General features: G+C 40.0%; 1 protein-coding gene across 4 annotated transcripts in view; it reads right to left on the reverse strand.

Annotated features, from left to right (window-relative positions):
• SBF2 (SET binding factor 2) overlaps positions 1 to 26,831 on the reverse strand; it is a 459,215-nt gene extending 432,384 nt beyond the window's left edge. For 3 of the 4 annotated variants that reach the window (XM_065882549.1, XM_065882546.1, XM_065882547.1), the window contains exon 1: positions 26,642 to 26,696. In XM_065882549.1, the coding sequence (XP_065738621.1) occupies positions 26,642 to 26,696 (55 nt within the window). Of the gene's footprint in view, positions 1 to 26,641 lie in introns of all 4 variants that reach the window. The other variant, XM_065882548.1, reaches the window with a different exon arrangement.
• Between the last annotated feature and the right edge of the window lie 1,040 nt (positions 26,832 to 27,871).

Consider the following 27,871-nt stretch of genomic DNA (forward strand, 5'->3'; position numbering starts at 1 on the left):
GAGGGAATCTTAGTCCTCCCGACCAGGGATCGAACCCGGGCCCCAGCAGTGAAAGTGTGGAGTCCTAACCACTGCAGTGCCAGGGAATTCCCTGAAATTTTTCATACAAATGTAGTGAGGAAAAAAAACTTACCCAATCCCTCAAGATTCAACTCAAAATCAATTATTTATGAGCCCTTTTCTATCACCCTCAGCCTCTGACCACTAGTTTTACTGTCAAGAGCACTCGGCAATTTTATGTTAGCTATCTTTTCACATATTGTCTTATATTTATAAAATAGAGTGTAAGCCTCTTGGAGGCTGCTTCTTGAGAGTGGGAATAAGAAAGACTGTAGTGATCTGTTGACTACTCTTTCTAAGTATAAATTCTTTAATGAGCCATAACTTCCAAAAGACAGCTAAACCTATCAGTCAACTTAAATATCAATATATACACATATATGCATATACAACACACATACATGCGTCTGAAAACTAAAATAAAAACCATTAGGGCTTCCCTGGTGGCGCAGTGGTTGAAAGTCCTCCTGCCGATGCAGGGGACACGGGTTTGTGCTCCGGTCTGGGAATATCCCACATGCCGCGGAGCGGCTGGGCCCGTGAGCCATGGCTGCTGAGCCTGCGCGTCCGGAGCCTGTGCTCCGCAACGGGAGAGGCCACAACAGTGAGAGGCCCACATACAGCAAAAAAACCCCAAAAACCATTAAACTTTTAACCAAGTGCCCATGATTTTTTTTTTGAGTCCTTGGCTATTAATGAAATATACTACACCTACTGAATTCAAGAACTGGTTGGTGCTTTCTGAAAATACTCTGTGAAGAGCTATGGCACCAGATTTGAGCATCTTTATTTGAAGATAAAGGTACCCTCAGGCAGTTATATGGAGTCTATAATTCTATGATCACATAAGATGAAAAAACATTTACATAAAAAGTGATGCCATTCTTTAAAATTGTTCAACATTTTCCCATTGTTCAATACAACATTTAATTAATCTTAAAGAAGTTTTGCTACTTTCATGTTTCAAAAATTATACATAGTATTTACATTTAGGATCTTAAATTTCCTGTCACTTTACAAATACCTTTTCTCTATACCTGTTAAAGGACAATAATAAACCATTTAAGAATCTTCTGTTATCCTCTTTTTAAGTAAGATGTATCAGCATAAGAAATCAACATTTAGGTATGAGCAAAAGGAAATAAGCATATACATTACACATATTTTATAGTAATTTTAATAATTCCACATTTTTGTCCCCAAAAGAAAAAACATGAAGCTGCAAGTATCAGATATAGCAAATACTCAAACAAGTTTTTCTAAATTCATCTCAATTGTTATAACTCTGGAAGAAACTACAATTTACTTTCTGTTTAAAGGTGTTGCCCTCACTGCCATGTATGAATAACCAAGAGAATGATTACTGTACTCTTAAAACATTAATGATAACTATGATTGATTCAAACTGCAGAAATGGGGCTTCCCTGGTGGCGCAGTGGTTGAGAATCTGCCTGCCAATGCGGGGGACACAGGTTCGAGCCCTGGTCTGGGAAGATCCCACATGCCGCGGAGCAACTAGGCCCGTGAGCCCCAGTTACTGAGCCTGCGTGTCTGGAGCCTGTGCTCCGCAACAAGAGAAGCCGCGATAGTGAGAGGCCCGCGCACCGCGATGATGAGTGGCCCTTACTTGCCGCAACAAGAGAAAGCCCTCGCACAGAAACGAAGACCCAACACAGCCATAAATAAATAAATAAAAAACAGAACTGCAGAAATGTTAACTAATATTATCAGGAGAAATGCAGGAACTTCTCGAACAAACTATGAATGTAAAATAAATAAATTTATTTTAAAAATACGTGGTGTATATATATATATGTATATTTATATACATATACACACACACACACACCACACACACATATATATACACACACACAATGGAATATTACTCAGCCATTTTTAAGAAGTATGAAATACTGCCATTTGTATCAACACGGATGGACCTAGAGAATATCGTACTAACTGAAGTCAGACAGAAAAGACAAATATTATATGATACCCCTTATATGTGGAATCCTAAAAGTAATACGAATGAATCTATATACAAAACAGAAACAAACCCAAAGACATAGAAAACAAACTTATAGTTGCCAAAAGGGAAGGGAGGGGGAGAGATAAATTAGGAGTACAGGATTAGCAGATACACACTACTACACACAAAATAGATAAGGAATAAGGATTTACTGTATAACACAGGGAACAATATTTAATATAATAACCTATAGTGGAAAATAATCTGAAAAAAGTATATATATATATCAATCACTTTGCTGTATACGTGAAACTAACACAATTACTGTAAATCAACTATACTTCAATTTTTTAAAAATGAACAGGATACAGTCCCTGTCTTAAAAGAGTTCACAGTCAAGTATAGAAATCAGCAAAATAATCAACACAAGGTATCTCTTTTTAAAATATGTTAAAATTTCTGTATCTCCTGCTAATTAATATGAAAACATTCAGGGAACTCAATAAAAAACCATACCCCACTGAAATTTTGTGATACATGCCTAAATGTTATATATGTGTATTAAGAACATATATACATACATGCAAAAATAACAGGTGCCTTTTTTTTTTTTTTTTTTTTTTTTTTTGCAATACGCGGGCCTCTCACTGTTGTGGCCTCTCCCGTTGCGGAGCACAGGCTCTGGACGCGCAGGCTCAGCGGCCACGGCTCACGGGCCCAGCCGCTCCGCGGCATGTGGGATCCTCCCAGACCGGGGCACGAACCTGTGTCCCCTGCATCGGCAGGCGGACTCTCAACCACTGCGCCACCAGGGAAGCCCTAGGTGCCATTTTTGAATGCTGTTTCTTCTAGGCAGAAGATCCTCCTTATAGGCTCATTTAATCCTAACAATCTTATGAATCAGGTACTACTATTACTATTAACCCAAGTTTACAGAGGATAAACTGAGCTCAGTGGTAAGTTGCATGATTTGTCCAGTCACACTCCAGTAGATGATTAAGCAGAAATTCAAACTCAGGTTGTCTGACCCAAAAATTTCTGTTCAGGACTTCCCTGGTGGTCCAGGGGCTAAGACTCCATGCTCCCAGTGTAGGGGGCCCAGGTTTGATCCCTGGTCAGGGAACTAGATCCCACATGCCACAACTAAGAGTTCGCATGCCATAACTAAAGATCTCACATGCTGCAACTAGAAAAAGACCGAGCCTCCCGTAACGAAGATCCCACATGCCACAACTAAGACCCGGTGCGAATGAATGAATGAATGAAATTTATGCTCAATTGTGACCAACCAATGAGTTATACTGTCGCATGCAGAGCCTCACTGCAAAGGTACAGAGCAGGAAAGGACACTATTTGGACAATCAGAGACCTTTCAGCCAACGACAGAGCGCTGAGGCTGTAAACGACTAGGAAATGCCACTCACCATGGTAGAGAAGAAACATCCCTGTCATGTAAGACACCGTGACTGCATTGTACAGGTAATGCAGATTTCCTCTGCCACTGCTTAGATACCTTGAGGCATCCTGGGTATAAATTTGAAGCCACTGGCAAACTACTGAAAGGTTAAACACAGAGTGACATAAACATTTTTTTGAAAAAAATTACTCTAGTAGCAATATGGAACTAGCTGGAGAAGAATTTAACTGAAAGGAGGGTCTGAACGATGGCATTAACTGTGGGAACAGACCAAAAAAATGAGAAATGTGAGAAAAATTTAAGAAGAAAAATAAAACACTGTGAAGTGAAAGTGAGGAAGAAAGGGAAAAGTGTGACAAGTTTCTGACTTGGCCAAATGATCAAGAGGAAAAGGTCTGGAAAAGGAACATGTTTACTTGAACATGTTGAATTTCCAGTTCCTATAAGACATCTAGGTGGATTTTTTTTTTTTCCCCTATAAGCAGTTCCACCTTCTAGTGCCTACCTACATACCCCTACTAGTATCTTCTTGATGCCATATACCTGTCCAAAACTACTTGGTCATTACATTTCATACTGGTGTAGATGTCAGCCTTTTAAAAGAAGAATTTTCCATTTCTCTGCTAATGAGATTGATCAAGCCTAGCAAATTAAATAAATTCCTTGAGAACAAAGCCAACATCCCTCACCTGCTCTCCAATCACTCAACAGACACTTGGCTGAACGGCTAAAAGGAAGCCACTTGGTACTCCACTTATAAAAGGCTACTAACTTTTCTTTTAAAGAGAAGAGTCAAGTCCATCTTTTCCCTAAACGCTCTAACTTGTAATTTCAAAAACCTTCAGTTATTTACTATCCCAAATGAATCTTTATTGTTGTCCCCTCTCATTTCTTTCCTCCTTAAAAAAAAAAACCAAAAAATGAGTTTTATTAATCTAATCCTGTGTGGATTTTGGTTTACTCAGGCTAAAATTATTTGGTAAAATATCTGTCTCAAAAGAAAAACAAGTAACATTCTTTTCAAATTCCATACAACCATGTGGGATAATTATATAAAGCATTTGTAAAATTCACTCCAGTCCCAACTACTACTTTCCACTGCAAGTTTGTTCTGACACTTGATGTCTCTCTCTAAATGTAACTAGACTCGGATTAAGCTGGAAAAAAAAAGACATATTTTGACCTACAAGCAGATGTCATTAACTGTAAACAGATTTTTTTTTTTACTTAAAAACTTGTCCCAAAACTAGTTACTTTCTTTAAATAAGAATCTTCAATTTCAAGTTTTCAAATCTTATATTTAAATAAACTATAACAATTGAATATTTGCTTGATGGAAAAAAATAACTTGAGATGTCAAATTTCCGAACAAATTAACTTTTCTTCAAATCATGGCACTAATTGATTTTTTAAATTAATCAAGTACACACAAAGAGCTACAACCACTCAAGGGAAAAGAAGTCATCTACAGAATGGTCTCATCCGTGGAAATGGGCTTTTCCAAGGAAGATACAAATTCTTTCTCCTAACTCAATCTATTTGGGAAATCACTGAAAAAGAAAGCCCTACAAATCTGTCCACCCGATAAATAAACAGTAAATAAGTGTTCAGCTCCCATTAGATAAAGTAGTCTACTAAAATAATAAAAGTATGTCTGCTGAAAAGACTTTTTTCCAGTTTCAAAGACTTTTCTACTCATAGAATACTGGAATTTATTTGCACCAAGCCCTCAAGGAACTCTTTCAGTCTGAGTAAATCAGGCAAGAACTTGGAATCTCAAAAACTCAGATTCCTGGTTTTAAATATTTTTAGGTTATAATAAAGGCCAAAGACAAGTAATACTTTGTAATGTTTCAGAGACAGAATTTGAATTAGGTGTAAGGTGTGATCTCCCTGATCCTGTCCCTTAGCATTCTCGCCTTCATGAAACTATGCAGTTTCCTCTGTTGCTGCTTAAGCAATAACTTTTGTTGAGTGAATTATTTTTTTCTAATTAAAATTCCCCTGAAGGAAGGGAATTCTCTGGCAGTCCAGTGGTTAGGACTCCACACTTTCACTGCTGAGGGCCCAGGTTCAATCCCTGGTCAGGGGAACTAAGATCCCACAAGCCAGTAACAAATCAATTAATTAATTTTTTTAAAAAATTCCCCTGAAGGAAATGGGAGTATAAACTGAGGTAATCTTTCTGGAAGACAACTGAGCAATATACCTCAAAACTACTTTTAAAAATGTTCTTTTGGCTTTCAGGAATGGCTGGAACCAGAAATTTAAATGATGTTGCCAAAAGTTTTGTCTCCTCAGTTTTTGGCTACCTTTGCCTCTCTTCAATATTCAGACATACTCTCTATACACTGTAGAGAAAACATACATTGACAGCCCCAACTTAGTTACATTATCCTACCTTAGTCATCCCAGTAGAAAAAAAGAGACTTTTCTTTTCCTTCCAAAAGAGAAGACCCATGAATGACTCTAAATGGCCCAGCTTAAGGTACAGGGTGGGAGTAACAAGAACACTTTCCCTGGAACCACAGGGAATATAACATGATTCCCAAAGGAAGGTATGCTAGGCAGAAAATTAACATATGTCCATATAAATGTACATATCCTTTGACCAGCAATTGCACTTCAAGGAATTAAAATTTATACAATTATTCTGTACCAAACATAAATAAATGACAAGAATAAACTCATTTAATCTTCACAACAACTCTGTGAGGTAGATACTACTATTTATTATCATCCCAATTTATAGATACAGAAACTCAGACACAGAAAAATTAAATAATTTGTCTAAAGTCAGAACTAGTAAGAGGCAAAACCAGGAATCAAACCCAGATCATCTGACTCCATCCCATGCTTTTAACTACTTAACTTTACTGCCTCTCTCTTTAACTACTTATCACAATAAATTAAAGATGAATGCAAAGATTCAGCTAGACGAATTCATCACATTTATAATTACATGTACATTAAATTATATGTTAAAATGATAAAAACACTTTAGTTAATAAAAATTAACGCTACTGGGCTTCCCTGGTGGCGCAGTGGTTGAGAGTCCGCCTGCCGATGCAGGGGACACGGGTTCATGCCCCGGTCCGGGAAGATCCCACATGCCGCGGAGCGGCTGGGCCCGTGAGCCATGGCCGCTGAGCCTGCGTGTCCGGAGCCTGTGCTCCGCAACGGGAGAGGCCACAGCAGCAAGAGGCCCACGTACCGCAAAAAAAAAAAAAAAAAAAAAAAAAAAATTAACGCTACTATATATTTATATATACACACACACATATATTTTAGAATATGGAAAGCTGCCACTAATATACAGTTAAATTTTAAAAACACATACTGCATAAATGAACAGATGTTATGAACTTGTTTTATAAGAATTAAAATAAAACTAATGATAGATATAGATGCATATGGATGCACACAAAAATCTCTGGAAATATATCTTAAATTAAAATATCAGCAATATACCACTTCACACCCACTAGGATGGCTATAATTGAAAAGACAAAGACAGATAACAATAAAGACCTAGCAACTGCAAAGTCAAGAACAATCTTGATTCCTTAGGAGAATGGCAAGTAGTTCACTATAGCTGAGGCTTATCGATTTGCCAATTATCAGCTACTCACATTATTTCCTTAAGTCTTTCAACAATTTCTTCAATAGTTTCAAACCTCATGAACCACAAGTACAAATAACTCTTGGCAAACATGGTGATTTCACCATACTATTTCTTTTAAATTATCCATTAAAAATAAACAATCCCTTGTAAGTCTCTATGTAATACGTACATAGAAGAAAAGACGAGTTATACTGTTTTGTTTGGTTTTTCTTAATTAGATGCTTTGGTAACTAATTATTCTGTTTAATCAATAGTAGAAGAAAACAGTTCCATTATACTAGAGAAGAAAAAGAAAACAATAGGGACAGCTTTCAGAAATCATTAAATTAACTGTACAAATTAAATCAGTCCAGAATCTAGATGTTTTTGGACTTAAGGTATTGTCTTTTAAAAACTGCTTCAACTAACATTCATGCTTACTGAGTAATAAAAATGGTATCATTATTTGTTCAGATTAAAATCAAACAGGAAAGATTACAAATCATCAATTAAAAATAAATATGAACACATAGTTCTACAAAACTTATTTTTCTTTTAAAAGTAACAGAAAATATGATGCTTGTTTAGCTGTGCTTTGATTTGAATCATGAATGTTATGACCATATTTCTAGGCAACATCAAAGTTTTTTCAATGCTGGGACCATGGATGGAAAACAGGTACAAACACAAAGATGTCCTATTCCCACACTTCTGTTTCTGTATACCTCCTTTTCTTGCACTGAATTCTAATACAGCAGACCAGTTGGTGCTATAGGCCAATGGGTAAGGAATGGAATATCTCCTGAATCCCAGTCCAGAGACAGATCCTTGGGATAGAAAACTAGAACCAGGAAAGTGGACCCTATATAAACCTGGCAGGAATGGACTGCTTGGCCCCCACCTAGGGCCTAGACTTAAGGAGACATGTTAATAGGAAAGATGACCTCCATCACATGAAAGGAGGCCAGAAAGTAGGCAGGACTGTTTTCCCTTTAGGAGACCACAGATGGAAAAGGAGTAAACTACACTTCGCAAACCAGATTACTGACTTAAAAGTTACTCTCTGGCTCTGTTACCCTTTTGTTTTGTTTTTAGCCTTTAGAAAACTCTTTTTTCAATAATCCAGCCTTGTTTAAGCTGTGTCTTAGCAAACAAAGGGGAAATGACTGGGTGGAGAGGGAGTCATTTGAGGCAGAATGTGAAGAAAATAGTGGTGTTCCATGAGAACACTTGAGACATGGAAGAACTGGGGCTCTATTGGGGCTCTGAGGTCAAACCAACTCTTCCCATGTGATGGCTTTCCTTCCATTGCCAACCTTGGAAGACCGGAGTTTTCACTTTATTAAGAGAACTAGAAAGTTTCTGTATAAGTACACAGAACCAAATTAGCTGCCAAATTAACTGCGACAAGGTCTGAAGAGATAGGTACTATGGTCAAGAGTCAGCAACTTTCTGTACTGTTTGAAATATTTGTAACAAGTAGGTTACTAAAATAAGTAAAATATAAAACAGATTAGCAATAGACAGGTCAAAGCAGGAATATACCACCAAACCATGACAGTATGAGTCAAAACTGGGTAGAAAAATAGATGAGCAGAGTTTCCAATCACCTGGACAGAAGAGTAATTCAAAAGCCAAGCAGAAAAGATCAGAAGGTCAGAAAGTATGTCTAACAAGTAGGTAAAGTCAAGATGTGAGTAAAACAGGGTGCACAGACTGTAGAGAAAGGAAACCAAACCACCAGTCTGAAATCAAAGGCAATTAACCTGCTTCCTATAAAAGCAAGCAATTGTGTTACCCCATTTGTGCTTATGAAAGAATTGTGAAAGCAATTGTGAAAGCACAACATTACTTTAAAAGAATTTAGTGTCATAACCCTGATTCCAAGACCAGAAAAAAATATTTTACTCCTAAGGAACCTAATTCTCTGGGACAACTTGGTAGGTATGACACCCATCTCTCTGTGATATCCTACTTATGTGATGTAAAACTAAAATATTTTAAGTTATTTGTGGGATGTTTTAAACAGTTTTAATTTCATGCTCTTAATTTCTAAGTCCAAATATACACCTTACAGACCAAAATTACTTTCACTTATGTGACTTTTCCTTAACTTTTATTCTATGGCTGAACAGTCTTTCATAAAAAAACAGGTTTCCCAATCCTCCTCAGTTCCAAGGCTGCAAAAGAATCTTAAACAAAACAAAACAAAACATCAATATGCTAGAAGGAGTAAAACAAAAATTGCTTCTTGGGGAACGTATAACACTTTAACAATTCACTATTCCAAAATAATATTTTAACATAAAATAAAATTCTGTAGAATCTATTGTTACTTTTATGTACCTGTGAAGGTCCACTAAGTGTCTTCTTACAGCAAGCACACACTCTTCTTAGAAGAGCATGTAAAACAATATGATATTTCACTGTTGTCTCTGAACTTATGTGGTATTCATAATACTATAGATTACAACATGTTTAGCTTTCAAAACTTGAAAATCCTCTTCAACTTTTGGTCATAGTTATAATCAAATAAAGCATTAAATTTAAGAAGCTTGAAAAGAAGCAATTTTTTTCTGAGATTATAGCTAATGATCTTTTACAGTGATCACTTTGCATAGTTTAACACTTAACTTTCCACGAAGGACACTGCTGATAAGTTAAGGGGAAAATGTTTCTCATTGCAATTAGGAGTCCAGACTTACCTGTTATACCAAAAAATAGCAACCACACTTTGCAACAGAAAAATATTTTCAAAAGCAAGTTTATCTTCCTGACTGCCAAAGTTCTATGGAAACATTTTTAAACCTTCTTGTGCAACAGGTTTTTAAATTTTGTTTTCCAAAATATCAAGAATTTCAACTCCAGAGATTAAGTGCAGAAGGACAAGAAAACAATGCAATGAAAAGTGACAAGCCTCAAAAATAGCTGGGGGAAAAAAAAAAAACTGTCTTAGCTACTCTAATATAATCTTCATTTATTACCTATCAGCACTCCTTCTCAGGTTCTGATACTATTATTTATCAGTTCTCCTCTTCTGGTCCCCATATTTCAGCCAAATCAAAGACCTATTCATGGTTTATCACTTCAGTGCCTTTGCACTACTGTCCCCTCACCTAAAAATCCCTTCCCTATTCCTCTCCCTCACTCTTCTTCACCCCCAGTCCCTACAATGTATTTATAAATAAAAGTTTTGATTTAGACTCTTTATTTAAAAAAAAAATTGATGTAAAGTCAGAAAATCAAGTTCAAATTCCATTTATGATCTGTGTGAAAGTGGGCTAATTATTTAACTTTGATGGACTCCACAGGGTAACTCACTGTGTTACCAAGAAGAGTTATTGAGATAATGTATGTGGAAACACTCTAATTTTTTTAAACGGATAAAATGAAGATAAGTCTCTGCATGTGAAGCAAATGCCTAAAGAAATAAATGTAAGCTATGTGACACAGCCAAAGAAAGTTATCTGTAGACTTTACTAACATAATAGTACGGAGAGAATAGCACTAGTAAAAGTTAGAACAAAGAACATATATAAATCTAAACCATTCTAAAAGCTATGTGCAAAGCTATATAAATATGTATATAATATATATTCCAAGAAATTCTGAATTTTTTGTAGCATGTTATTCACCCAAGTATTTAGAGCAAATGCTGGGTTGTTTTTTTTTTTTTCAAGTGGGAGACTCAAGTATTTCTGTTTAATTCCATTAGATAGAGCATGTTGCCAAGGAGACCACAAATGTAGTTCAGGTCCCAGATGCAGCAAGCCTCTCTTCCCCTGCCCCTGCCATACATTCAGAAGGTCCCGGGCACCCAGCTGGATGTTGATCATCATAACCCCTCAGTCATTAAAATGTTTTAACTTGTAATGTTGTGGGAATGATTTTCTTAAAATACATTTGGCCTTTGAATGTATACTCTATCACAAAATTATTTTCCATCACAAAATTATTTTCCAAAAATTAAGTCTTTAGATTTAGCATTCTGTCCAGATAAGTTTCCTAATATTTATGAACACCTACCATTACAAAACTTGCGTGAACCACTGTGTTTGTAGTTGGCTGAATAGTATCCCACAAAATTCACATCCACCAGAACCCCAGAATGTGACTTTATTTGGATATATGGTCTTTGCAGTATTAATTAGTTAAGGATCTCGAGATGAAATCATCCTGGATTTAAGGTGGGCCCTAAATCCAATGACTAGTGTCTTTATAAGAGAAAGGATATTTGGACACAGAGACACAGGAAAGAAGGCCATGTGAAGATGAGGCAGAGATCAGAGTTATGCTGCCACAAATAAAGCAAGCCTAGGACCACCAGAAGCTGGAAGAAGCAAGGAAGAATTCTTCTCTAGTCTTCATGGGACACTGCCCTTCCAGCACCTAGATTTCAGACTTCTAGCCTCCAGAACTGTGAGAGAATAAATGGGTATTTTTTTTTTAATGTCTGTTTTTTTAAGACACCAAGCTTGTGATAATTTGTTATGGCAGCCCTAGGAAACTAACACGGTGTTGGAGCACTAACCTGTAGCTATTACACAATAAATCGTACTGTCATTAAGACATTTTAGAGAATGAGGACTATTTCTCTGGTACTTCCCTATAATAGTGTTAATGCTCCCTTAAAACACAAGCTTTTTTCCTTTCTTAATCTTTTTGTTCTATACTCCAGAAAAATCAGTATCTGTAGAACTGTACATACAGTTTTAAAAATCTAGCCTGTTTGAAAACCATTTACATTTAAGCAGGAATTTATGAAATATTTCCACAGGCAAAATATTTTTCATTCATTTTGTTCAGTAAACAAGGGAAAACTTACAGATATAACCAAAAAATTTTTTCTGAAAAATTCTACAATGAAGACATTGATATGTATAAGGGAAAGTAAAATAATTATGAAGTTATAAAAGTTATATTTTCCTTCAATGTAGCTTACAGAAATGAGAACTTTAAATGAATAGCATTTACTTTATAAACAACTGCATAACCCAAATCATTACTCAAAGTCAGCAATAATTAAAAACAGGACATTAAATCTTGTGATATTTAATGATCTCAGCTTTGACAATAACAAATCTTTAAAATTAAGAATACTAGTGGAATGGGACTTCCCTGGTGGCACAGTTAAGAATCTGCCTGCCAATGCAGGGGACACGGGTTCGAGCCCTGGTCCGGGAAAATCACACATGCCACAGAGCATCTAAGCCCATGCACAACAACTACTGAGCCTGCCTCTGAGCCCACGAGCCACAACTACTGAGTCCGTGTGCCACAACTACTGAAGCCTGTGCATCTAGAGCCCATGCTCCACAACAAGAGAAGCCACCACAAAGAGAAGCACGCACACCTCAACGAAGAGTAGACCCTGATCGCCACAACTAGAGGAAGCCCACACGCAGCAAAAAAGACCCAACGCAGCCAAAAATAAATAAATAAAAATAATTTTTTTTTAAAAATTAAGAAATACTAGTGGGGGGACTTCCCTGGTGACGCAGTGGTTAAGAATCCGCCTGCCAATGCAGGGGACACGGGTTCGAGCCCTGGTCCAGGGAGATCCCACATGCCGCGGAGCAATTAAGCCCGTGTGCCACAACTACTGCGCCTGCGCTCCAGAGCCCGCGAGCCACAACTACTGAGCCCACGGGCCACAACTACTGAAGCCCAGGCGCCTAGAGCCTGTGCTCCTCAACAAGAGAAGCCACTGCAATGAGAAGCCCGCGCACCGCAAAGAAGAGTAGCCCCTGCTCACCACAACTAGAGAAAGCCCACGGGCAGCAATGAAGACCCAAGGCAGCCATAAATAAATAAATTGATTTTTTAAAAAAAGGAATACTAGTCTAACAATACAATGATTTAGTCAATGGCTTCACTGTTATAATAATTTTAATGAAGATTATCATCATATTGGGCACAACCTACAATATATAAATTAACCTACAACTGGGAAATAAAATTGCTGCTCAAAAAGTTATTTTGAGGGACTTCCCTGGTGGCACAGTGGTTAAGAATCTGCCTGCCAATGCAGGGGATGTGGATTTGATCCCTGGTCCAGGAAGATCCCACATGCCGCGGAGCAACTAAGCCCGTGTGCCACAACTACCGAGCCTGCGTCCTGAGAAGCCCACACACCGCAACGAAGAGTAGCCGCCACTCTTCACAATTAGAGAAAGCCCACACGCAGCAATGAAGACCCAACACAGCCAATAAATAAGTAAATAAATAATCAAAAAAAAAATAAAAACAGGGCTTCCCTGGTGGCGCAGAGGTTGAGAGTCCGCCTGCCGATGCTGGGGACACGGGTTCGTGCCCCAGTCCGGGAAGATCCCACATGCCGCGGAGCAGCTAGGCCCGTGTGCCATGGCTGCTGAGCCTGCGCGTCCGGAGCCTGTGCTCCGCAGCGGGAGAAGCCACAACAGCGAAAGGCCCGCGTACCGCAAAAAAAAAAATTAAAAAAAATAATAAAAACACTTGGAGTTTTTTATTTTTTAAGTTATTTTGAGAGGTTAGGTTTCTTAGGAATTCGTTTTTTAGATACTTGTATCTAAAATTTAAAGCTTACCCTGAAACCTCTCTCTTAGCACACTTTACCATTATCTTTTCCCAATAGTACCCTGTCCATTCATGCTAATTTTACCTGTAGATCTCTGGTTCTATAATATGTCTATGTGACTTGTCACCTCCCACAAAGTCCCCACAGCTGATCAGTGAAATATTCTGACAGACACCATTATAGAATATCTCCAAGACTAATGAAATGGCAATATTATTTTCCAAAGAGCATACTCTTTTTAGAAAGTATTCAGAGCTCACTGATTGATATATATATATATATATATATATATATATATATATATGTATTTGTATCCTATATACATGTGCTTGAGAGTTCAAGTCCTAAGGAACTTTCTTCCCATACCTATCCCCACCCTCTCCAGCATAAATTGCTCTCGTTCTGTTGATTTCCACTCTTATTTCTGCCTTCATGTATGCTCAAATCTGTCCTATACATTTTTTTAAACTCTCAATGGACCACGCTATTTCTTGCAATTCAATTTAAACACGTCTTATCAAGCACTAATCACAGACAACTCTGGGATACAAAAAAATAAAGTCTTTTTATCCTGAAGAGAAGGCAGTCCAAGTTTTCCAACAGATATTCTTACCTCTCAAAATTCAGGTGACTCAAACAAAGGGTCTTAATCTGCTTGCTGCCTCCACTTCCTATCCTTTCTCCTGTTTAAAGTTTACTATTTGTTTTACAACACAACATTCCAGCTGAAACAATTCTGGGGTAAGACTATCCTTGATATAAATTCTCAAAGGACAGCATGGTGTACTGGAGTACAGGCATCAGGAAACTTATAGTCCAGGATTTACCACTCAACAGCTATGTAACCATTCATAGGTAAAAACATGCAGGGGGGCTTCCCTCATGGCGCAGTGGTTGAGAGTCTGCCTGCCGATGCAGGGGACACGGGTTCGTGCCCCGGTCCGGGAAGATCCCACATGCCACGGAGTGGCTGGGCCCGTGAGCCATGGCTGCTGAGCCTGCGCGTCCGAGCCTGTGCTCCGCAATGGGAGAGGCCACAACAGTGAGAGGGCCCAGTACAGCAAAAAAAAAAACATGCAGGGAAGGGGTGAGGGGGCATGGGCACATTGGTTCCTCATCCATAAATTGGATTGAATCATATGATCTGTACAGTTAACTTACAACTCTAAAATTTTACGAAACACAAAGATCTTCACTAATTTCACATCTCACTGACCTCTATCTGCCACCCCTGATGCTGAGAAACATTCCCTCACTTTCTTTGACTCTGGATACCAATCTCCTCCACCTCTGTGCCTAGATTAAGATTAGCTATATGCAACAGAAAATTCTAATTTATAGTGGTTTAAATATACAAGGTTATAGTCTTGCATGTAAAAAAAAAAAATCCAGAGGCAGCTATGACAATTCCACTATAAGTCATTAGGGACCCAGGTTCTTTCCAGCTTTTTGCTCTGACATCCCTAGGATGTGGGTCCTTACCTACATGGTCCAAGATGGTTGCTAGAGCTCCCCAGTCTTTATATCAGCATGCCAGTCTCAGGAAAGAAAAAAGCTAGAAAAATGTACCCTCATCCTTTAAGAATACTTTTTGGAATACTGCTGCATCGTTTCCACTTACATCCAACTGGCCAGAACTTATTCACATGTCTCTATCCGTTAGTAACTTGAAAACAATCTCTCCTGTATGGCTACATGACTAGCCAAAAAATCAGGGGTTCTATCAACATCGAGAAGAAGAAGAACTATTGGGGAAAATTAAATGTCCCTCTCAAACTCTCTCTTTCTTCTATGCTTCTTTTTATTTTCCATCCTCTTAGCAAGAGCATTCCCCAAAGATCAGTCCTTGGTCCTCTATTCTGTCTCTACATCTACTTTCTGAGGGCACTCACACAGTGTCACAGCTCTATCTACACTAATGACTCTCAAGTCTTTGTGTTCAGCCCCTGCCTGTCCATCTTCTGAAGGCTTCATTTGGATAACTATAAAGTAAAACCCATTCTCTTCCAAGCCAACAAAGACAAATAAGTAATCTTAAAAGAAAAACATTTTCAATCTTCTTATTTAAGTCATGGATTCACAAGTATCCCAGACCTTCAAGGTTGGAATTTTGAAGTCACCTCTGACTCTCTCCACAAGCCATGGGTTGCAGGTCATAGTGAACTTATAAAAAGAAATGGAATAAATTGGACTATATAAGGTTTATATAGCATATGAGTTGGGATGTGCGTTTATCAAACTGGCTTCGGCCCCTACAACTATAATGTTCTAAAGTCACCATCCTAATTATCAAGTCTATGAGTCTATCTGTCATAGACATAGAATGTCTGTGTCCCCACCCCCTTACAAAATACATATGTTGAAACCTAATCCCCAATATGATAGCATTTGGAGGTGGGACCAAAGTGATGGTATTTGGAGGTGACTAGGTCATGAGGACAGAGTTCTCATTAATGGGATTAGTGCCCTTATCAAAGAGATCCCAGAGAGCTTCCTTGCCTCTTCTACCAAGGGAGGATATGGTCATCTATGAGCCAGGAAGCGAGCTCTCACGAGACCCTGAATCCGAACCTGCCTGTGCCTTGATCTTGGATTTCCCAGCCTCCAGAACTGTAAGAAATAAATGTTTGTTGTTTAAGCCCCTTAGTCTATGATAATTTGTTACAGCAGCCCAGACAAAGATATTATTTTTAGTCCTCATTATACATGACATCTTCAGAGTATTTCACATTTATTCATCATTTCCTCATCCTCAAAATTCTCCACACTCAGTGTTTCCATGATACCACTCTATCTTGGTTCTCTTGCAATACCTCTAACCACTCCCATCCAGTTTCCTGGCTGCTACTTCTCTATCTACCTCTTAAATATCGAATTTTCCCTGGGTTCAATTCTTAGGCCACTCCTCTTTTCACTCTATACACATTCCCTAAACAATCTCATTTTTTTCTTTATTTCTGACAATCAGCTGGCTACTGGTAATTGCCAAACTATATCTCTAATCTTCACTTCTCTCCTAACCTCCTGATCCATATATCTGAACACTTAAATGACATCTCTACCTTGATTATAGGCAGGCACATTTAATTCAACATATCAAAACTAACCTCAGCATTACTTTCCCTCATCCAAATTCATTTCTTCCCCTAAATTATCCATTTGCATTCACAGCATCATCACCCACCCACTTACCCAAGCTAGAAACTGTTACCCTCAACTACTCTTTCTCCTTTACCCTTCACATCCACTCACTACTAAATTTTGCTAATATGAGCTTTAAAATTTCTCTAGAATCCATACGTTCCTTTCTATTCCCACTGTAAAAGCTCCTGAGTTTTTTCACACTGTTCTTTCTCCCTCCAGTCCATTGCTATTTGAGTCACATTTCTAAGATGTTTCTTGATTTTCAAGAATCCCCACTTTTCAACAGGCCCCACGGTCTACAGAGTGAAAGCTATAAATTCCATAGCCTAGTACACAGAGCTTTTCACAATCTGACCCCAACCTACTCCAGCACCAAAGCTTACCTCAATTCCCATTTACACTATACTTCTCTCCATTCCTGGAACAATCCATTTCACACATTTACATGTTTTTCTCTCTGCCTATAGCCTCCTCTACCCATAGCCTCCTCTACCCTTTTTTTCTACCTGGCAAATGCATATTCATCCTGCATACCGTGGTTTAAACATCACCTTTCATAAGAAGCCTTCTCTCTCCCTCAAAGTGGACACACCTTCTTCATTTATCACTACTTATTTCAAGACTGTTTCCATTAATGACTAAGTTAGGGATAGAATCTTACTCCTTACTCATTTATTTTTGTTCTAGCAATTAGCACAATGCCTGGAAAGCAATAAATATTTGTCAAATCAATGAATCCCAAATGGTTCTTGACAACCGGCAACAAACAGCAACCAAGAAATCCCAACTACTTCAATACAGAATGGGGGAAGGGAGGGGATCCAGGCTATGAATTACAATGGTTCAATAATAAACAATTATCAATTTTTTAAATGTCTCAGACCATGACACCTCAGGTATTGTACATAAATTTACCTTTTACCTTATCTCACTTACACTGCTTAAATAAAATATTTCAAATGCTTTCTCTAATATACTTAAGCAGGTTGATATGAAAGAATGCAAGAACCTCAAATGATTATAATACTTCATTCCAGGTTAAATACCATCTAAATAAATGGATTAAATTCTAAGTGTATTAACGGACAGCAAAAGAAAGCAAAAAGTAAAGGCATATAAGGGAATTAACCCATGTGGTCATTAACAATTTTTCTTGCACAAATCTCAAAGTACGAGAAAGTAAAAACTATAAGAAAAATAAAGACAGTTGGCTAAGTAACTTCACCTACTAGAAACAAATGAAATTTGCTAATTATTGTGCCACAGTACATATGCAAAGTCAGGAAAATAAACTCTTAATTTAAAATTATCAAAATCAGACTGTCATAAAAATCAGTGATTTTCAAGCTATGTTCTCCTCAGCATGACAGTACAGTAAGTCCCCTACATATGAACCTTCAAGTTGCAAACTTTCAAAGATACGAACAGGCGTTCACATGTCCAATCAGGCAAGTTAGTTCACATGTCTGGCATACATTGTCAAGCGCGTGCATCTTCTACGAGTGGTTGTGCGTTTGTGTACTTTACTATACAGTACTGTATAGAATACAGTAGTACAGTATCTTTATTTCAAGCCCAGGATGTCCGGAAGAAAGGGTAAAAGCAGCGGTGATGTAACTGGTACTGCTAAGAAATGGCAAGCAGTAACGATGGAAACAAAAGTGAAAATAATTGAGACAGTGGAGCGACAAGGGAAAGAGGAAGTAGGTGAAGAACTGAAGAGATTCACAAACACAGGAAATGGCAAGGGGATTTTCTTTATTTGAGGAGGCACTGTTAGTTTTTGAGGCACAGGACCCAAACGTAAAACGGAACATGAAGATTGCAGCAGCTGTTCAGAATGCAATCCAGTGCTGCCGTGTCATCTATGATGAGAGAAAAAGAGCTACTACCCAGACATCACTGGATCATTTTTTCAAGAGGGTAGATAGAATTGAATCCAGCAAGGAACCAGAACCTGTGCTATCAACGTCAGGCGTGAGTGAAACTGCAGCTTGCCCTCCATCTCCTATTGCTAACGATCCTTCAGCTCTACCATCTCCCACCTCCTCTCCCTCCTCCAGTCAGTAACTCCTCTTGCCTGTTCACTCGATGCCAGCCCCTGTATGCCAGCTGTTGTACTGTACTACTGTACTTTTCAAGGTACTGTACTGTAAGATTAAAAATGTTTTATGGGCTTCCCTGGTGGCGCAGTGGTTGAGAGTCCGCCTGCCGATGCAGGGGACACGGGTTCATGCCCCGGTCCGGGAAGATCCCACGTGCCGCGGAGCAGCTGGGCCCGTGAGCCATGGCCGCTGAGCCTGCGCGTCCGGAGCCTGTGCTCTGCAATGGGAGAGGCCACAACAGTGAGAGGCCTGCATACCGCAAAAAAAAAAAAAAAAAAGTTTTATTTTTTGTGTTTGTTTTTTATGTATTATTTGTGTGAAAAGTATTATAAACCTATTACAGTACAGTATTATATAGCTGATTGTGTTAGTTGGGTACCTAGGCTAACTTTGTTTGACTTACAAACAAATTGGACTTATGAACGTGCTCTCAGAACAGAACTCGTTCGTATGCAGGGGACTTACTGTAGTATTCAGAAGAGCACAAAATTGGAAACAAGTTAAATATCCAATAATAAAGTAAATGATGAAGTCATTATTATACCCATTATAATACCCATTATTAATATACCCACAAGATGTAATAATTTTGCCACTGAAGATTATGTTTTTCTGGAATTTAATAGAATAACCTTTCACTATGTCATCGATGTCAAGGAAAAAAAAGGCTACTCTGGGTGTCTTTTTATCTTCCTTATAGCTTTTTTTAAATTAAACTTTTATTTTAAGACAACTATAAGAAATAATACAGGGCTTCCCTGGTGGCGCAGTGGTTAAGAACCCGCCTGCCAATGCAGGGGACACAGGTTCAAGCCCTGGTCCAGGACGATCCCACATGCCACGGAGCAACTAAGCCCGTGTGCCACAACTACTGAGCCTGCACTCTAGAGCCTGCGAGCCACAACTACTGAAGCCCGCACGCCTAGAGCCGGTGCTCCGCAACAAGAGAAGCCACCACAATGAGAAGCCCACACACCACAATGAAGAGGAGCCCCTGCTTGCCACAACTAGGGAAAGCCCGCATGCAGCAACGAAGACCCGCAGCCAAAAATAAAATTAATTAATTATTTAAAGAAAGAAAGAATACAGAAATCCCATTTCTCTGTACCCAGTTTCCCTCAATGATAACATCTTACAAAATTACAGAACAATATCAACACTAGGATATTGACATTAATACAATATACTTTCTTGTTCAGATTCCCCCAGTTTTACTGTACTCATTTGTGTTTGTGTGTATTTAGTTCTATGCAGTTCATATGTAGGCTTATGTATCCACCACCCAGTCAAGATACAAAACAGTTCTACCACCACAAAATCCCTCCTGTTACCCTTTCATAACTACACCCATCCCTCACCTTCCTTATAGTTTTTTGTATTTTCCATAAGTGCAGCAACTGGGTATTCATTCAATACATCTTTATTAAACATCTACTATGTGTCAAGCACTCTTCTTTGCATATAATTCAAATAGCATGTATTAACTTTTTTTTTCAGTTTGTAAAAGTAATTTTTCAAAAGACAAGGTTTTTTTCTTTCAACTCAATTTTAAAATAGAAATATGAAAAAAATCAACTAAAAAGTATTATTAATTGAAAAGATACTTTAGGAACAAAAATAGTTTAGTATGTTGAACAAATAATTCCAGGAACATTCTGGAATTAAACACAGAACATTTCAGTATCATATCATAGTATGATTAGCTTTTAGAGAGATGTAGGTAACAAAATCATACTAACTCCTGAAGAAAGCTTTATAAAAAAGGTTTGCAGACTCAATTAGGTTTATCCTTTACTTACAATTCAAACAAGTACATAGATTTGGTGGATTTTCTCCCAGTAAGTTTTTTTTTTTAATTAAAGGTTTTTTTAAAATTTATTTATATATTTATTTTTGGCTATATGGGGTCTTCATTGCTGTGCCCGGGCTTCCTCTAGCTGCGGCGAGCAAGGGCTACTCTTTGTTGCAGTGCACGGGCTTCTCATCGTGGTGGCTTCTCTTGCTGCAGAGCATGGGCTCTAGGCGCGCAGACTTCCGTAGTTGTGGCTCACGGGCTCTAGAGCACAAGCTCAGTAGTTGTGGCGCGTGGGCTTAGTTGCTCTGCGGCATGTGGGATATTCCCGGACCAGGGCTCGAACCTGTGTCCCCTGCACTGGCAGGCGGACTCTTAACAACTGCGCCACCAGGGAAGCCCTCTCCCAGTAAATTTTTACAGAGTGTTTTACATAAAAAGGACTATTCAAAGGATACAACTCAAGATACACAAAACTATTCTAATGCCTAAAAAGTGATTCAAATTAAAACACCTACTTTTCAAAAGCTATTGTTAAGAAAATGAAAGGGCAAGCCACAGATTGGAAGAAAATATTTGCAAAACACCTGATAAAGACTTGTATCTCTAGGGGTAAGACAGGAATAAAGACACAGACCTACTAGAGAACGGACTTGAGGATATGGGGAGGGGGAAGGGTAAGCTGTGACAAAGCGAGAGAGTGGCATAGACATATATACACTACCAAACGTAAAATAGATAGCTAGTGGGAAGAAGCCGCATAGCACAGGGAGATCAGCTCGGTGCTTTGTGACCACCTAGAGGGGTGGGATAGGGAGGGTGGGAGGGAGGCAGACGCAAGAGGGAAGACATATGGGAACATATGTATACGTATAACTGATTCACTTCGTTATAAAGCAGAAACTAACACACCATTGTAAAGCAATTATACCCCAATAAAGATGTTAAAAAAAAAAGACTTGTATCTAGAACTTAAAAATTCAATAATAAGAAGCCAACAAATGCAAACTATTACATATAGAATGGATAAACAACAAGGTCCTACTGTATAGTACAGGGAGATAAACCATAATGAAAAAGAATATAAACAAAGAAAGTATAGGGCTTCCCTGGTGGCGCAGTGGTTGAGAGTCTACCTGCTGATGCAGGGGACACAGGTTCGTGCCCCGGTCCGGGAAGATCCCACAAGCCGCGGAGCGGCTGAGCCTGCGTGTCCAGAGCCTGTGCTCCGCAAAGGGAGAGGCCACAACAGTGAGAAGCCCGCGCACAGCAAAAAAAAAAAAGTATATATGTATAACTGAATCACTTTGCTGTATAGCAGAAACTAACACATTGTAAATCAACTATATATAAATTTTAAAAAGAAGCCAAACAAACATTCCAATAAAAAAGGGTAAAAATTTGCTCAGCCTCTTTACAAAAATATTCCAATGCAATAGGCACATGAAAAGGTGCTCAACATCATCAGCCACCAGGAAAATTCAAATTGAAACCACAATAAGATACCACTACATGTCCACTAGAATGGTTAAATTTTTTTTTTTTAACTTTTTTTAATAATAAATAAAATTTAAAAGACTAACTGGAACTCTCTTACATTGCTGGTAAGTATGCAAAATGGCATGGCCAGTTTGGAACACAGTTTGGTGGTTTCACATAAAGTTAAACAGACACTGATCATATGATCCAGCAATTCTTCTCCTAAGTATCTACCCAAGAGAAATGAAACCATATGAACAGTCAAAGATCTGTCTGCAAATGTTTAGAATAACTTTGTTCATAATAGCCCAAAACGAGAAACTCAAAAGTCCACCAACTGGTGAACGGATAAACAAATTGTATTATATTCAGCAATAAAAAGGAATTGACAATACATACAAGATGGATAAGTCTCAAACATATTTTTCTAAGTGAAAAAAGCCAGACATAAAAAACTATACAATTCCATTTATAAGACATTCTAGAAAAGACAAAAACGCAAGGACAGAAAATAGATCAGTGATTGCCAGAGGCTAGGGAGGGAATTGACTGCAAAGGGGCACAGAAGAGCTTTTAGGAGAGAAGTGTTCTCTATCTATATCTTGATTGCAGTAGTGGCTACACTTATGTATACATCCATCAAAACTCATTGAACTGTTTAGTTAAAAAGGTGAATTTTATTGCATGTAAATTATACTTCAATAAACATGACTAAAGAAAAATTATCCTAGGGAGGGTGGGAGGGAGGGAGGGAGACACAAGAGGGAAGAGATATGGGAACATATGTATAACTGATTCACTTTGTTATAAAGCAGAAACTAACACACCATTGTAAAGCAATTATACTCCAATAAAGATGTAAAAAATAAAAAGAAAAGAAAAATTATCCCAAGTTAAAAAAAAAAAGAATACATCTCACTATCAAGATTCTACAATTTATAAAAGCTTCTGGATTTTGGAACTTAAAAAAATAATCTTCCCTTTCCCTACTGTGGGATAGAGAGTAGTCATTATAGCCCTGGGGTGGGGTGAGGGTTGTCAGAGCCCAAGTGAACCAAGGAGGTACTCTATGTGGGGAGGAACGGCCAAATGAGTTTAGTCAGAGTCCAAGCACTGCAAGGAGGCTGTCAAAGCAGAGGGGCAACCTGGCATGAGGCACTGGGTGAGTGCGGAATGAGGACGACGTCGTGCTCCACATGGAAGCAGAACCTAAGGGGAGTGAGAAGTATATCCACAAACAGTGGGGAAGCTGACATGGGGAGCCGAAGCCAGGGCAGGTTGAAAAGGGTGTCCCTGTATTGGGGCATCCTGGTATGGGCTGTTAGGTCCTGACAGGGACAGGGGGCTGGGAGAGAAAGAATGAAGAATCTGAGCCCAGCAGAGAGAGGAAGGCATCCAGGAGAGGAGAGGGTGGTAGCAAAGATGAAAGATTGGTTAAATACAGGGAGACTGAACAAAGAAGTAAATATATTAAGGATAACGGAAGCCAGATTTCTCACTATCAGATAAGAATATTACAAATATAAAAAAGGAAAAAACTACACTGGACCCTGGAGTGTTGAAGTGAAATCAGTGGTACTGGTGGGAACTCACAGTTTTCAATATATATGGATAAACAAATAAACATAGACATAAATATGTGTGTGTGTACACATACATATATTCCCCGGCTCGGTCCATTAAGAAAGCCTGAGAGCAGTAACAATACAACAGCAATAAACACACAGCACTGAGATCTTAGCTTCTAAATACCATTCTCCATTAAAAGGATCCAGGTCTCCCCAGAGAAATGGCTGATTCCAGGACTAAAGGAGGGACAGTACAAGATAAGCCCAGAACATCTTCTTATACCAAAAAGTAAAAACATGCTCAAAGAATGGTGGGGACACGTCATAAAGACACGGAAGCCAGCTTGAATGGGCTCTCGTCGGCCAAAAGAGGAATAATTTGAACAACTAAATAAACTAACAATATTACCAGCAAAAAAAACAGAAAACCACGTATTCACAGATATAAATGCATAAAGGAATACAAGTTTGATGAGGAACAAGACACATAGTTTCAAAGAAGTCCTCACAAAAACCATTTATTAATTAACTATTAAATATTAACTTTAGAGTGAAGAACCCTAGCAGACATTGCTTATAATCAAAGGAATCAAAGTGAAAATCACCAATAATAGGACAAACTGAAATTGTACAGCAGATAGGATGCAATGAGCACCACTTCTGTGATATTCCTGCCCAAATACATAACCTGTATGTATCTAATCATAAGAGAACAGATAATCCCAAATTAGAGGTATTCTACAAAATAACGACCCTATAATCTTCATTAGGGTCAAGGTTATGAAAATCAAAAGATGAAGGAATTGTTTCAGATTGAAGAAGTCATGCAGCACATGGCCAAAAATGTATTGAAAGTAAATGAAAACAAAATTCATCGCCATCGAGAATAAATACGCAAGCAGCAAACACCTGAATATCAGTAAGATTCCTCAGCTGAGCTCAAAAGCCATCCAAGAGCTTGCCTCACCTCTGATGAGATGGTCCTGTGACAAATAAATACAATATATAATTCTGAACCGGATCCTTTTGCCAGTAAAGAGATTAATGGCATAATCAACAAAACGTGAACCAGTCTGAGAACTAGATGGAGTACTATGCCAGTGTTAATTTCCTGATTTTGATGATTGTACTGTGATTATGTAGGGGAATAACCTTGTTTGTAGAAAATACACACGAAAGCATTCTGGGGTGATAAGGGAGGACATCAGGTCAGCAGCTTCCTCTCAAATGGTTCAGGGAGTAAAGAGTTATTTGTACCATACTTCCAAGTTTTCTGCAAGTTTGTGATTGTTTCAAGTTTTTTTAAAAGGTGAGGGGGAAAAAAACCCCAATGTCGCTAAAAATGAAACAATGTTAAAAACAAAAAACAAACTGTGATTCTCCATATTGTTAATCTTGGTAATAAGAAAGAGACAGATTACGCAAAATTACTAGGAAATAACAAATAACATTTTGGAGCCAGAAAATACTGTAAATATAGCCCAAGCCCTTCTTTTGTTAACCTCAATCAGGTCAAGAGTGATGAAGGACTAAAGAATATAAAAGGTCCCCGCTAAAGGAAGTTATCAGGAGAGGAATAGTGAAAGGGGCAGTAGACCAATAGTGGGTAAAACAATGGTATTCTGATGCTACAAATGGCTGTAACCATCAGCAAAACACAATCTCAGCATCTCCTCTGAAAAATGAAGGGACTGTCTAGCTGAGATCTAAAATTCCTTGCAAATGTGCGACCAGAATTACCCTGAAATAGACGTGCTTCCCCAGCTCAAGTTATTACATTATGTGTAGCTATACAGTAATACAAAAGAATACAAATACAAAAATAAACGTGCATAAACCCTGAATTCTCTTCAGTTGTGGAAATCCCTCAATTAAATTAAAATGCAATGCATTTGCCAGATTGTTCCTTATGAGGAAAATTTGTGACGAATGAAAAGAATTAAAACACACATTAAAGTGAAACAAGATCACCTTCAGAGGTCTGCTAACGGTCCTTACCTAAAAGACAGTGTTCACGACTTGGGGGGGGGGGGGGGCGGAGTTGGGACGAAGTGAGAGAGTAGCATTAACAAACATACATTACCAAATGTAAAATAGCTAGCTAGTTGGAAGCTGCTGCGTAGCACAGGGAGATCAGCTCGGGGCTTTGTGACCACCTAGAGGGGTGGGATAGGGAGGGTGGGAGGGAGGCTCAAGAGGGAGGGGATATGGGGATATATGTATACGTATAGCTGAATCACTCTGTTGTACAGCAGAAACTAACACAACACTGTAAAGCAATTATACTCCAACAAAGATGTTAACAAAAAAAAAAAATAGCGTTCAGACTCATTCTGAAATAACCGTCACATTTGTTCTGAAAGAACGAGGAGCATTTCCTAGAAATGTTTAGAAGTTTAAGGATCCTTTCCCCTTCCTCGGTACCACGCGTCCACTGGCGCGGTGACCAGACAGGCCCCCACCAGCTCAGGGGTGAGGGAGCACAGGACTCTCAGCACTTCCTTTCGGAGAGGACAGCCCCCTGCGTCACTCGCTACTCACTCAGGATGCTGGGCAGAAGTTTATCCCCGAGGAACTTAGCACAGTTGGCTCCCGCCCTACCAGCCCTGCGGTCCTGGCCCAATCCCGCCGGCACCGGGGCGCTGCCCCTGGTACCCAGCCCCCTCCAGAGCGAGGGTCGCGGCACCCAGACTCGCCCCAGCTGGGCCGCCCCGGGCCCGGAGGACGCGATCTCCTCCTCCCCCTCCCCTCGTGCCGGCCCCTCACGCCCACCGCGAGGCTCAGCGGGGCCAAGAAGGCCGGACGCCGAGCGCCGCTCAGCCGGGGCCCAGCCCGGCCCTCCCCGCCTCCAGGCCGCGACGCCCGGCCCCGAGGAGCCCACTGGACGGCAGCCGGGGGGCGGGGGCGGGGAGGCCCGGGGGCGGCGCCCGTCCCACACCCTTACCTGGCTTCTCGTGGTCGTAGCCTACTACGATGAAGTAGTCGGCCAGCCGGGCCATGGCCGCCGCCGCCGCGCCGGGGAAGCGGGTGCCCGTTGCCGCCTTCGCCGCCGCCGCCCACCCGCTCCGGGAGGGCTCAGCATTTTCCCTGCAGCAGCAGTAGCGGCAGCGGCGGCACTTCAGCCATGTTTGACAACCGAGGCGCGCTCTGCGCCTGCGCCGTGCTTAGCGTCCGCTCCTCCCCCGCCCCCACCCGCGCTGGCTGGTTGACCTGACCCCCCGGCGGAGAGCCCACCCCCACCGTCTTGGCGCCGCTAGGACAGCTGGTTTGGGGAGTGGGCTGCCGGGCGTATTGCCACCACACGCCGCCACCGCAGCTGCTTGGGGTGGTTCACTTTGAGGCCTGGCTGCCCCTCCGCGGCCCACCTCCCACTCCCCTATTTTTCCTAAAGCAGGGTGTCTTTCTTTCCGCCTTCTCCACTCTTTCTTTCTGGGTCTGGGAAGAAGAGACAGGGATGGCTGAGGGGTCCCCTGGAAAGTTTGCTGTTTGCTGCTTCCCCTCCCCCCGCCCCCTCCCCCTCCCAAGACGAGATTCTCCCGCCCTCGACTGGAAGCATGGAATTTGCACCGCCAGGGCTTTTGCTGCACGTTTCCTGTTTATGTTGTGCAGATGGGAATTTTAGGAACATGCCACCGAGTAGGCGGAGGAGGAAGAGGGTTTTGCTCAATCCTCAGAGGCGCCTAGTGCTTTAGTGCTGGGTGGGCTGGGGGCGGTTGGCCTGGGCTTCCCCCAGAGCGCCTGGGGAGGCTGGATTCCTCCGAAGAACGCGGCATCCCCGGGATCCTCCTGAACTGCCCGGAACAACAGAATCCGAGGGAGGAGGCTTGTCTCTCCCAAGGGAGCCCTTCTCGCCTAGGGTTTCGCCCCTTGCAGCGATCCCAGGGCTCTTGCAGCAGGAGCAGGAACTTCCGACTTCCCTGTTCAAACAATGCAATTAAAATGAATTAGTGGATTTCATCATCCAATCTAGGAATTATCTAGATCGCTTTCTTTTTACTGCAGCTCTTATTGATCGTTCCGAATTTGGCAAGTGAGGCATCCATCCAGATGAGCTTGCTTTGTCCTCTGTTAGTATCTCCTGAAGTTTTAGTAGCAGGATATGTTACAAGTGGTAGACTGAAGTTGTGGGAATCTCCATGATTTGCAAATATGATTATCTTCCTGGTTGCTTGTC

This window comes from Phocoena phocoena, chromosome 8, assembly GCF_963924675.1.
Source record: "Phocoena phocoena chromosome 8, mPhoPho1.1, whole genome shotgun sequence".
Classification (NCBI taxonomy): Eukaryota; Metazoa; Chordata; class Mammalia; order Artiodactyla; family Phocoenidae; genus Phocoena; species Phocoena phocoena.